General features: G+C 38.2%; 2 protein-coding genes across 2 annotated transcripts; one reads left to right on the top strand and one right to left on the bottom strand.

Annotated features, from left to right (window-relative positions):
* Positions 1–114: 114 nt before the first annotated feature.
* aagab (alpha and gamma adaptin binding protein) lies at positions 115–3735 on the top strand. Its single transcript, XM_007556839.2, has 10 exons — positions 115–303; positions 1397–1587; positions 1675–1771; positions 1869–1958; positions 2046–2129; positions 2231–2310; positions 2389–2485; positions 2579–2683; positions 2829–2878; positions 3094–3735. Exons 1-10 carry the CDS (start codon positions 210–212, stop codon positions 3169–3171), a joined length of 966 nt encoding a protein of 321 aa, XP_007556901.1. The 5' UTR covers positions 115–209; the 3' UTR covers positions 3172–3735.
* A 1048-nt stretch (positions 3736–4783) lies between these two features.
* On the bottom strand, positions 4784–12817 carry smad3b (SMAD family member 3b). The gene is made up of 9 exons (XM_007556838.2): positions 12289–12817; positions 10571–10764; positions 10346–10480; positions 10091–10165; positions 9950–10000; positions 8648–8860; positions 8390–8527; positions 7910–8054; positions 4784–7114 (listed from the first exon to the last, which is right to left on the bottom strand). Exons 1-9 carry the CDS (start codon positions 12489–12491, stop codon positions 6991–6993), a joined length of 1278 nt encoding a protein of 425 aa, XP_007556900.1. The 5' UTR covers positions 12492–12817; the 3' UTR covers positions 4784–6990.
* Positions 12818–13237: the final 420 nt, after the last annotated feature.

Genomic DNA, 13237 nt, shown 5'->3' with positions numbered 1-13237 from the left:
TAATATAAATATCAGCATTATTATTACTATTATTATTAAATATCAATCCAAGAAACTGCACAGTAAATTAATAAATAGGCTTTTATTGACGTTATTCTTATTTTTAAGAAACCGGAAGTGACTTACGGCGGAACACGGAGTTCAAAGGTTATAGAAGTTAGCTACATCTCAAGCTAGCACCTTAAAAGCGATCTTTAAATATTCGAGAAATGTCATCGCCAGAAGAAAACACTGAGATGATTCTGCCATGTGTGCTTGTCACTAGCACTGACAGTGAATTTAAAGAAGAAGAGCTGATAAAACGTAAGTTTTCGGGGCACAGCCAGTCTGATTTAGCAGGAAAGCTAATGTTAAACAATGCTAACTGAGCAGAGCACCTGACCTGAGCGTTGATAAACAGATTCTGGGTTAAAACCAAAATGTACTTTTCAAATTATAAATTCATAAGGAAAAAAATCCAGATCAACACGGCTCTATAGCAGAAAGAAACGCCACTTGTTATGTTATGAATTATTACAATTAACTAAAGAAAACACGAGACACAGTCATGAACACCTGTCAGACTGGAAAGGATCGAAAAGCCATTACTAAGGCTTTTAGGGGCTCCAGCAAACCACAAAGAGAGCCATTATCCATACATGTAGGAAACATAGAACAGCTCTTCCTTTCTTGCAGGAATGACTGTCCTCCCAAAATTACTTAGAGTGCATCAAAGTCTCATCCAGGAGTTCACAAATGAATCCAGAAAAGCAACGAAAGCACTTTGTTGCCTTTGTCCCACATGTTTGTGATCAAGAATTTGAGGATAGTATTGTGTTGACAGAAAGGAAGGGGTGTGTCCCGTTACACCTAGCATAAAATTAACATGGCATTAAAAAAAAAAAAAGAGCATCATTGCAACAGTCTAACATAGTAGTAATATTTTGTTATTATTATGTTGGACTGGGGTTGCATTGCTTCTTCAGTACCTGGATGGATCCATGAAATTTGCTCTCGATTATGTTCATGCTCCAAAGCCCTCCAATGTGACCCAATTGTAACACACATGCTAAGAAGAATGGGCTAAAATTTCTTCACAAACACTTAAAAAACGTATCACCAATTAACTCTAGATAACAGTTGTTAGCACCAGAGTTGGCTCAGGTATTTAGTAGGTTTAGAGGACAGTTACTTTTCACATAAGACCAGTTGGCTTTGGATATCTTTTTTTCCCCTTAACAAGTGAAGCTGTTATTTAAAACTAGCATTTTTTATTTATTCAGGTTGCCCTTGTCTGATTTTGTAAAAAAATTATATTTTACTTAATATTTGAGCTTGAGTTAAAAATATAAACATATATATATCACCTTAGCTTAATGTTGTCTTTTTTATTTTATTTTATTTTTTCTCTTCTCAGAAATACTCAATTCAACGACTTTGCCTCAACCAACTAAGCGAGAGGAAACTGTTGTTTGGTATCCTTGGACTATCAATAACAAATATTATACGGCGGATGTGCAGTTGTGTGTTGTACCAAGCACGTATAAAATGTCTGCAGAAATTGCCCAGTCCATGCAGGCTTTCATTGCTTACTTTGACAGCAAAGTGGTATGTGACCTTAAGAACAATATGTGCTTTTCATTTGCAAATCTGTTTTAGTTTGCTGTTTCTATGATGCATGTTGCATGTTTGCAGAAGGATGGGCTGGAAAAGCTAAATCCCTGGATTCCTGTGGTGGAAGATCTCAGCCCAGAGGTGCTTATTCTTGTGTGCGACAGAGTCTGTGAAGACGGTTAGTTAACGTAGTCGGTTAGAATGCAGGATGAATAATTACGCACATACACTTGATACTGCCTCAGCAAGCAAATTACATTTAATTCATGCTTTAGGTGTGACTCGGCATGAAGCACAACAGTGGTGTTTGTCTCACGCATTTGAGCTTGTGGAGCTCAATCCACAGGAGCTACCAGATGAGGATGGTGAGTTCTGCATGAAAGAGAAAAGTACATTTCCATGACCAAGTCTTCATCTGATTCACTTTTCCTCATCACTTTTGCACATTTCAGATGACTTTCCAGAGTCCACAGGAGTAAAGAGGATTATCCAGGCACTTAATGCTAACGTGTGGTCCAGTGTGGAGATGAAGGATGGTAAATTAATATCAAATTGGTTAAGTTTGATAGAACATAACCTGTAGATGTCATCGTTTGTGTATGTAGCGCATATGACTCTTTGCATCTTTGTCTAACAGGGCACAATCAGGGTTTTGGCCTAATGAGTAGTTTGGTTGCTTCCAGGCATAACAACCCACGCCACAGCCAAGATCCACCGGTTAGATGACATTTCTGTTGACATAAATTGCAGATTTATAAAAAGCCGTATTTATTACATTGCCTTTTGTTGGGACAGTCCTCCAGCTTGCCAGCAGAGGGCACACACACCAATGAGGAGGCCAACCACACAGACAACAGTGCAAACTCAGATACACAAGAGGGATCAGTTGTAGGCAAGTAACATTATTTTAAACATTTATTTGGCTAATTTATGAATTTATTGTCCATGTTATTACACAGACTGAACATGATTTTGATCCTTGCAGACGCAATGACTGATTTAGACATACAGGAACTTGCCAATCTTACTGCTGGGGATGCAGATGCAGACAATTTTGAGCGGCTTTTCACTAAATTAAAAGAGATGAAAGGTAATTGGGGTATTTAAAGCAAGTTCAAATAAAAAAGTTACTCTTTTATTCTGTTGTTGCTTGGTGTGGAAGTTAAATATGTTTATACTTTGTAAACTTTTTTCATACATAAACTTAAGTGCGTTTGTTCAATTTCACCATGTAGATAAAGCTTCATCATTACCACATGAGCAAAGAAAAGTTCATGCTGAAAAGGTTAGTCATTATATCGCCTTTTTGCTTGAACAACAGTTAAGGCTGCAGAACCTCAAAAATGTATTCATAACCCCCCATAGAAGTGGGATGAATACTGTGCGAGGCACTGCACGTTGTACTCCAGTGGAAAATTATGTTGGATCAGTTCACAAGAATAAAGGCTCCGTTCAGAAACGCACATCTGAAAACTGTTTTGTTTCTCTTCTGTTTTCCAGGTGGCAAAAGCCTTTTGGATGGCCATTGGTGGGGAAGAAGATGAAATAGATGGATTGTCTTCAGGTGAAGACAGCTAGAATCAGATATCAGTGACTCTGTCTTCATTCCTCTGATCGCACCATTTTTCCTGGAACCCACATGGGTGTCGATGTGGACGTCCTGGTCATACTTGGAAGGTGGATTTGCTTACAGATGGCACTGTAAGAATAGTTGTATGAGATTTTTAGGATGCAAATGATGTATGCAGAAATACTAATTAGAGGGTAAGCCATGAGTGGCGCCGGTCTTTAACCTTCTCCCCCTGGGTTTTTTAATGTGCTTTAGCCCTGTGTGATCCTGAATATGTGGTTGGTATGGAGGTAAAAAAATAAATAAATAACGTGGGACATCTGATCCATAATTTGTTTGTAGGTAATATCAACATGTATTTTTGTTCCATATGTGCCTTATCCATGTAAGAGACTTAATGCACGTTCTCATAAATCAACATAAAAACTTTTTTTTTTTTCAGTTTCATTGTGACTTTAATGTATTTGTGAACACTAGTTTTCAAAGGTGCGTACTGCAATTTGGTTGAACCAAATAAGATATGCAGAAACTGAGAGACTTTTCAGCAAATAAAAGTGAGTAGTTGAAATGAAGTGCAGTATTGGTATTTCTGCTGTTCAGCATATGGTGTCTTCCAAAAGTAATCACATCCTCTGAACCTTTCCACATTGTCACAACCACAATCCAATTAATTTACTGAGCTTTCATGTGACAGACCAACATAAAATAGCACATAATTATTAAAATTATGGGGTTTTTTTTTCCGTTTTTGCAAATAAAAATCTGGAAAAAAAAAAAAAACTATATTTTTTAAGTCAATCCATGTTGCTTTGACGCCTCTAAATATACCACACCCAGTTGCCTTAATAAGCCATCTTATTAGTAATTAAGAGTATTTCAAAAAAGAGAACAATGTAGACCAATAAACACAGGAGACAGGATTAGAAATGAAGTAACATGGTCAGTGGATAGGACACAGCTCAGGTGTGGGATACTAATGCAGTCCACAAATCTGGTTTTCATGAGAGAGTGGCAAGAGAAACATAAGTGTTCCTGTGTGCCACAACCAATCTGGGTGAAAGGACACTAGTTAGGTGAGATCATATCTCTACTTTTAGTTGTACATTGTAAATGCCATTTGTGGTGAAAAATTAAGAGTGCACATCATTCTGATAACACCATCAGAACGATGGTTCTGATGGTGAACCATCAGAACCATCGTTCTGATGGTCTGTGGCAGCAAGGTTTCACTGTGAAACCTTGCTGCTACAGGTTTCACAGTGGCAGCAACATCATGGGTTGCCATACATCCTGCAGGGACATAGAACCTGCCTGCGCTGATAGAAAAATGGATGGAACTAAAACCTGTTAAAGGCTCCAAAAGATGGGAAATTGCTGCAAAATGACCACCTGCATCCAATCATGAGTTGAATTATTTAAGCTAGTAGGGACCATACCACAGACTTGCTGAAATCACTTGTCAGCCAGTGTGCCATAAAACAAAATTAGAAAACTACTCCACCCTGTAGAGTTAAGCACAATTGAAGGTTGACTTTGTCTACTCTTTAAACTCCACAATGGTAGCAGATGTTATCAGGAAATAGGTTTGGATTCATAAAGATTTGAGAAAACACTGAGAAAACTTGTCTGTTGCGTTTTAATAAAATTTCACATTTAGAACGATTTGTTTCAGTCATTTAACCAAAGGCAAAAAGGCTACATGTATGTAAGACTCGGCCCAGAAAAGCCACTCCAAAAATAAAGAGAACACAGAAGTCTACAAACGACATAATGCACTACACAGTTTAGGCAACTACCATGTTGGCGTTATAGATTACATGGTAACATAGCTCTATGTACTGTAAGTGCAGGACAAATATTGCATCAGAGACAGTAATCAAAGACACATGCCTTATATTATAACATTGTACATGTGATATACAGTGTTTTTGGGACAAGCAATCATTACAATGTTAAAGTGGTGGAACAGTAAACTGGAAGTACATCATTTACTCACAAGGACAGTGAATCACAAAACGTTACCTGGTGGTAAAAGAAATAAAAGTAGCATTTCTTGTTTTCACCCCACAGCCACATGGTGTCTACACTCAGTTACAGAGTGTAGACACCTACAAAGACAAATACGGTCTGCAACGTGCCTCTATTGAGAAATAAATAAGGTTTGATACAGAAATCTGTTCCAGACGTGCACAACCAGCTCACGCAGGTTAGAAGCACACTTTATGCAACTCAAGTTTGGGGTTATTAAAGTCTCATCAGTCAGCCCTGCAGCAAAGGTCCATCGGGTTCACTAATTCAAGCTTTTCGCCGACATGAAATTACGAGCTCTAGTCGCTTATTTACAGTCATATTTAGGAAATGATAAAAATAGATTCCCATGCCAGACAATATGCAAAAATAACTTTTGTCTCTTTCAGAGAAGAAAATAGTTCATACATTTTTTTAAATTATTTTTACAGAAACAATAGTGCTTTGTTTTTTCTTAGTGTAGACAAAATACCAATTGAATCATAAATTAGATAATTTATATAAATAAATCCCTACTTGGGAAGTAGTGTGTACTTAAATTACAGATTATATGAAAACGCAACGGAATACTTTTCAAGTTACTTCATGTATTATTTAATTCCCCTCTCTGCTAAGTGTGTGAGATTGAGTCTCAGAAATAATGAACACAATTAATCTTGATTAAGTCACTGAAAAAAAAATTAAAATTGGCCAAGCTTAACCTGCATCGTGATCTAAACTTGGGGAACACAAATTTTAAATGTCTGTAAAGAATAAGCATTGTATGCTTCATTCATACAATTTCAATCTCTTCTGCACAGGAGAGAGGCCTTTCAGATACAGGTGCATCTAGAATTAGAATATCATTGAAGCCCTGCTGTAAGTAATTTCATTCATACAGTGTTTTAAAGAGTGATCTTTGCAAGGCATTTATTTCTGTTCATTTAAATAGTCGAGTATTACAACTGAAACGCCTCCGAAATTCAGTTTCTAAGAATATTTGACTAAGACATGTTTTCTTTTAGCAAGAATATTATGTTAGACCTCCATAATCATGGAAAAAGTTGTTAGCTGAAGACACCAGTACAACTTCCTCCACTAGGAGGGTCAGCCACAAAGAGGTGCAATGTCGTTTACTGCTGTCGGTTCTCTGTGTTTTAACAAGTCCAACATCTGTGAAGGCATCTACCAGGAAGCTTCAGAAAAGCTAATGCTTTGCTCTGCTTACAAGCTTTATGGAGATGCTGATTCCACACCTGCCCATACTGCCAATAATTGCTTTATTGGCAATAGTTTTCCAATGCCTGACAGGATGGCAAACTTAACAGATCTAAACTCCATAGAGAAGCTACAAAGTACTGATCAGAAACACCCTGAAGCAACCTGGGCGTTCTTGACCCCTCTGGAAAACCTTGAGCATATATCGATGCAGTAAATAATCCAAAATCAGCTTGTACCGAGTGCATATAACGTACGACATATGGAATTTATTTTCAGAAGGCCAACATTTCTGCTTTAAAAATAATTTTTAGAAGTTTTATGCAAGACTAATATTCCAGGAAACTGAATCTTGTGTTTTCATTTGCCGTCAATCGTATTCACCAGAAACGACAGACATAAATACTGGATATCTATCACTCTGTCTGTAGTGTACTTGTATAGTTCTTAGATTTATTTATTGAAAATTAAAATTTCATTGATATTCTGATTACTTGAAGTCCCCCTGGATGAAATGAATGATGCTTCTTGTTTCATCACAGACAAAACCTTGACTTTTCCTATGCGACTTGCACTCAGTTGCATATTTGGGACTAGTTTTCCTAAGAGACACTGGAGCAGTGGATGCTTGGAGAGCCCATCTGGGTGAGGACCTTGTCCAGCCATTGTAAAGGACCGTTAAGGTGCAGCTCTATCCAGCAGGGGGTGCTGGTCACTGTCTGACGTCTGTGGAATAGAGATGCACCGACTGTTAGACTGTTATTAGAAATGGGCTTGCCTATGCTGTATCACTGTGCTAAATATGAAAAATTCTTGAGAAACAGGTCATGGTCATTTAAATGTGTTGCATTTAAATACATACCTTTGTTCAGTAGCTTTAAATGAATTAACACAAACATTAAAGGCAACTTTGCAGGCTATTCCTGAAGTCACTCAAGTCTTTACCGGAGATGCTTTTCTCTGTGGTGTTTGGTGGCAGAAACAACACACACAAATCAATGGTCAAGTGGAAATCCCCGCTGCAGAAGGATTTGGAAATATGTCCACCACACCACCGCATACATTACTTCCCCTAATACTTCCCCAAATACAAAAAACAGTGACTCCACACCCTGAAGAGCCAATGGCTCTGCTAGTAGTCGAAATTACCCCCTGTAATGTTTTTGCATTTTTTTTTTTCCTTGTCATGTAATGTTCATTTTTTTTATATTATACTTAGAGTACCAAAAAAGAACAATCCGACAACTGGGTTATAATGTCTCCTGCATCACTGATTTACAAATCATCTAAGTATTTGTATAAAGAATGTTGGGGTATGTGCTCTGAAAAGAGGAAGACAACTTCATTTCTGCAACTAACTTGTCCATATTTCCCTGTCAAACTCACTGCATCCTAAATATGTCTTTGTATTTCTGACCATCAAAATCATTACCAAATATCTCACTGTGTATCTATAAAAAACATTAAATTAAGTATTAGGCAGTTGGAACTACAATATCAACGGTAAACAACCATGCTTACCTATACTCAGCTCCCCAGCCCTTGACAAAGCTCATGCGAATGGTGCACATCCTGGTGAGCTGGTAAACAGCCTCGAAGCCCTGATTGACCGACTGAGCCAGGAGGGCAGCAAATTCTTGGTTGTTAAAAATCTTCAGGTTGCATCCTGGCAAAAATATATTTAAACTTAACAGTGCATAGATCAAATAAGTGTCGTTTTGATAGAACTTTACAGCTCAGGTTATAACTTGCTAATTAAAAGTTTGCATTGATAATCTTAAAACGTAGTGTATAAAACAAGTTTAGTAGTACTGACTTTAGAAAACTTTCTCAACAGATGACATTTACTCTCATTAAAGGAAGGATTTTTCAAAAAACTCCAATCAAAGATTATGCTACTTCAGCACAACAGATCTTTGTCAGCAGTTTTCCTAAGTGTGGAGGACGCTGGATTTCACCTCGGATTAGTTTCGCCGTTATAAGCATTAGTTTCACACTGACCTGGAGGTATTTTGCACACTGTGGCAGGATGCCACCCATATCGCTGGTTGCAGTTAGGACTTTGAACAAAGATGGCACTGTCACTAAGACACTCTGCAAACACTTCTCCCCCAATGTAATATAACCTCACGCCACGTCCTGGAAAAGGAACAGAAATGATTGCAGCCAAGCAAACAACCTGTAACCTACAGATTTCTCAAAGCATAAATATGAAAAGACTGGCTGAAAAAATAAAAAAATAAAAAATAAAGTATGCACCTATGTGTCTGCGAGTGAGCTCTACGGCTGAGTTCCGGTTGACGTTGGACAGCAGGCCCAGACAGAAGCGTTCAGAATTCGAGGGGTCAGTGAATCCATCTACTGTGAGGGAAGGCTGGGATGCATGGAAGGTCTCCCCAACACGCTGGTTCAGCTCATAGTAAGAGATGGAGCACCAGAAGGCTGATTCACAGTACGTCACAGGCTGTGGGTCTGGATTAGTGGAAAAATGACAGACATGAGCAGACGCAAGCTCAACTGACTCAATGTACATAATAATCTTATACTTATGGACCAGTACGAATAAAAGCAGAACTAAGAAATAACATTATTCTGCTCACCATGCTGGTGAGTTGCAATGTCCACAATCAAAAAAAAAAGAAAAAAAAGTTATAAAAGGCAAATTAAAACCTTTCTATTCTAAGCAGGGAACACTGTTGCAATAAAACATGATGTGGTCATGCGCTATCTGCAGAGCACAAGTATTTCAAGTGCCTTGCAAAAGCATTAATACCCCTTATCTTTATTTTTTATATACATTTTATCACATTACACTGACAAACTTTCATTTATTTAATTGGAATTCTAAGTGAGAGACCAACACAAAGTAGAGAAAATACATTCCTTTAACTGATACATTGTCATAATAATTACATTAATGGCACAATTCCAGTTAAGATGAAGAGAATAGTACCAAGTTGTCAAGTATACGCTCAAGTCAATTGACTAAATGTAAATCAAATATTTGAAAATATTCAAGATTACTGAATATTAAATCCACTTAAAAAGCTTTAAAGCAACATTTATAATAGCAACAAGTGATGTTATAATAAAGGTAGAAAGAATTTTTTTTAATGTCTTTCTTACATTTAAAAAAATTAAAAATCTACCTATTTATTAGAAATAACGAACATTATCCTAAAACCAAACTGCAAAGTAAACCGCAATCATGTTTGATTCATTTTACAAAAAGCTCTGGCCAGTAAAGTTCAATAATTGTGGTATAAACTAGTAATTAATCAATCATGCAGTCTTTATATATGAGGACTTGTCAGTAATAATGCTTTAATGCAACATAAAAACAAAAGGCAATGATAAAAAAAAATAAAAATAATCGGCTAATTATGGAAAATAAAAAATAAAAAAACCCGAAGCATAAGATTAGAGGCAACTCTTAATTTGAAGGTGTTGATGATGAGAAAGAGGTTAGAGATAAGGCATAAAATACTTACAAAGCATAAACTCTAAAATCCATAATGGTGTTAAAATTCTCAATACGAAAAACCAAAAGATTATTCTCACCAGAATTATTGTTTGTGGGTGAAACAGGGTTGGGTGAAAGGCTGGGCAAACCTGAAACAGAGCGCAGGGTTGGATCATGACCATGATGAGAGGTTTATAGAAAATGAAGGCTCTGGTAGTGCATGTAGTTATGGGGCTCACTTGTGTCCATGTTGCGGTTGAGTTGGTGATCATTTGTCTCACCATCCTCACTCAGATACCCTGGAGGGGGAGTTTCTGCAAAATACAACACATCTAACATCCAAAACCTGTAAGCATCACACTTTCAAAGGACGAAATGTTTTGTATGCCTATGGACCAGAAACTATAACACTTTGTCATACACCAGTAAACAAGTTAATTTTTTTGATAGAAAGGAACTTCACAGTTTAAACTTTGAAGCACAATGTCTCTCACCAGGAATATAGTTGCTCTGAGGCTCAATGCCAGAAGGGAAATTGGTATTTTCAGGTATTGACGGGCTGTAGTCATCCAGTGGTGGAAACTCAGCAGGTATATCTGTGTGGCGTGGGACTAGAACAGGCGGCAAAACTGGAAAAGTGCAAAAGATCACTTTAATTCCATTCACAGTTTGCTACGCGAGTTCAGAAAACTGTGCAGCATAGCAATCATTACACTCACTTGGCGTCTCTATCCTCTGGTAGTGGTAGGGGTTGACGCACACTTCATCCTTCTTGGTGTGAAAGGCAAATTCACAGTGATCTACAGCCCTCAGCTCATGATGAGACTGCAGGTCCGGCCAGCGCCACAGGCGACAGTAGATCACATGAGGAAGACCTTTTCTGTGCGAGACCTGCAGACGTCCATCTAAAGACCTGGAACATACAACCGGAATGCCACGTTACGTGTTCTGGAAGTTTCTGACGAGAGGCAAAAATATTAGCAAATTACCAACCCTCTGTGTTACTACAAGGTGCCAGTGAAAAAACATTATTCTGTTGTAGGTTTCAGAGTTTATTTCTGAATTGCTACACAATGGAATTAGCCTCCAAATAGCTCATATTTTTTTAAGATCCTATAGCAGGGGTTCTCAATCCTGGTCAAGTGTCCTTCATTTTTAGATGCACCTGCGCTCCAGCACAGATTATTAAAGTGACTGCATTAGCTCCTCAACATATCATCAAATGCTGCAGAAGCCGGTTAACCACACATTCATTTAAGTGTGTCAGCAGGGGAACAACTCACATGCAGGTCAGTGAGTCCTAAGGACTATGATTGAGAACCACTTCTACAAAGCATCCATGCTGTACTGGCAGCAAGGGGGATGGGGGGGGGCAACACATTTTTATGTTAAGTGGGTCACCACGTCATTCCTGATAAGTAAAATAACAAAGAGGGCTACTAGGTTTGCTTGCAGTTGGACCTACAAATGTACTTAAAAAGAAACACGACCAATTCAGTACTGAAAGTTACCAAACATAAACTTGAAAAGTAATTCCTTGAAACACTTAAGAGCTAACTAAAAACTCTTAAAACATAGTCAAATTATTTGTTTGTTTATTTATTTATTTATTTATTTATTTATTTGTAAGGCTCATTTTAATCACTTAGTCAACTAAAGAAACAACCAACTGTCTGACAAGCTATCATACAAGAAAGATCAGTTTGCCTTATGGGGAATCCCAAACTCAAACCTCTATCTAGTACAACTTTCCCAGAGTGCAAACACTCCAGTCTAAACATCCTCTGTTAGTCAGAGCTCTGCTCTGCCAGATTTCTACCCCTGTGTTTTATCAGATATGTGAACTGTGGACATGTTTATATAGCAGTTGATGAACTGGGGCTAACCGCATAACATATTTGCACACTCTTCACCAGCTTTAATTGCTTAAACACTAGGGAAACATGAAGTACTCCTGCCCCAGAAGAGTATATTTGAAAATGCATTAAATTGCTATAAATTGTGGATTAAGTCATATCTCATAAGAGTCTGTGTAACACGGACTACCAAAGTCTTCTGACCAAAAAAGTACAATTATAATAATAAATTAGACGTTTGATGCCACTATTCATTGTTTTAATTTTATATGTTTGTTGAACGAAGCTGAGCTGTTGTGTTGGCTAATTATCTGTAAATATAATTGATATTTTGTTAACTAAAGATGGTAACAACAACCTGGGGAATCATTTTAAACATTATATACCCTTTGCAGTTGACAGGGCAAAGAAAATAGCAGCTAAAGCACCGCTATCAAATAAAACCTGATTTAATATTAACTGCTAGTGCTAGCTCACGCTAACTAGCAGGCTAGCTCTACAGCCGTGGGCTAACATTAGCTGTCATCAGTAATAGTTGCTAGTTTGAGCCACTTGGACCAGTTTGCGCCCTGTGATTTTACCTGGGTATAGTTAAGCATTTTGTGTTGATGTTCTGTGTTGTGATGGCCTTTTCCAATTCCTCCAGCTGTCCCGTCCTCTTCAGCTTCTTTACGAGACTTTTGACAGCCTTTTCGCACCATTTCTCCTCCTGTCCGTTTTGTTCTCCTTTCTTCCAGCCCAGTAGCCTCTTCACGATCGGAGGAGTGAACGGCAATATGGACATATTAAATGTCACTTAATTAAAGTGGTTACGGGGCTCTGATTTAATTTGATAACCTCCAGGGCTGCACAAAGAACAGTTCGCTGTTGCTGTAATCAAGGTTAGGTTGGGTGTAGCTGGTTGGACTAAACTCCCAGAGGCTGGTTGCTCCCTGGAGCTCGGTAACAGCGGCTCGCATCAAGGTCCAGTCCGTTCAGGTTGCCTGTCTGTCGGAGTCAAACAGCAGCAGTCCCCAGTCCAGCCCGATTGTTTGCCTGCCTCCGCCTACCCACCAGTCAGCTGGTCTGCCCTCCACCTGCATCCTCATACATTGCCATAGTGTGCAATGCAATGAAAATAAACATTTGATAAAAAAAAAAGAGCTCAAAGAGCAAACTTTAAACTCCGATCTCCCCAACACACACCCCACATCAATATGCTGCCCGTAAATAAAATCCGTTGTTTTCAGAAGACACAATAGAGCATATGAATCTCACTTGATGTTATTTAATTTGTGTATAAATACGGCTGTTCTGTGAAAGCCTCAGATACCAAGAGACAGGTCAGGGATGAAGTTAGGTGAAGTTTATAAAACAAACACCCTGAGCTGCGTTACCTCAACCCTCAACCCAGACAAGATCATTAATCAGAGGACCCATTGTAGCCTGTAAGGAGCTGCACAAATCTACAGGTGAAACATCCCTCAAACACCACCCTCCTTATGAAACATCATCATTCTGTGGGGATAGCAGAGATAGCAAAGCTATGTA

The sequence above is a fragment of the Poecilia formosa genome, unplaced genomic scaffold (assembly GCF_000485575.1).
Source record: "Poecilia formosa unplaced genomic scaffold, Poecilia_formosa-5.1.2 Scaffold81, whole genome shotgun sequence".
In the NCBI taxonomy this organism is placed as follows: Eukaryota; Metazoa; Chordata; class Actinopteri; order Cyprinodontiformes; family Poeciliidae; genus Poecilia; species Poecilia formosa.
The sequence above is the reverse complement of the archived record's forward strand: the minus strand, read 5'-3'. Positions and strand labels throughout refer to the sequence as shown.

Coding starts and splice junctions, on each gene's coding strand:
- aagab (XM_007556839.2), top strand. CDS start 210: ATGTCATCGCCAGAAGAAAACACTGAGATGATTCTGCCATGTGTGCTT. Junction 1,959..2,045: donor GGAGCTACCAGATGAGGATG/GTGAGTTCTGCA, acceptor TGCACATTTCAG/ATGACTTTCCAGAGTCCACA. Junction 2,130..2,230: donor CAGTGTGGAGATGAAGGATG/GTAAATTAATAT, acceptor TTTGTCTAACAG/GGCACAATCAGGGTTTTGGC.
- smad3b (XM_007556838.2), bottom strand. CDS start 12,491: ATGTCCATATTGCCGTTCACTCCTCCGATCGTGAAGAGGCTACTGGGC. Junction 10,481..10,570: donor CCAGAGGATAGAGACGCCAA/GTGAGTGTAATG, acceptor GCACTTTTCCAG/TTTTGCCGCCTGTTCTAGTC. Junction 10,001..10,090: donor CAACCGCAACATGGACACAA/GTGAGCCCCATA, acceptor GCTCTGTTTCAG/GTTTGCCCAGCCTTTCACCC.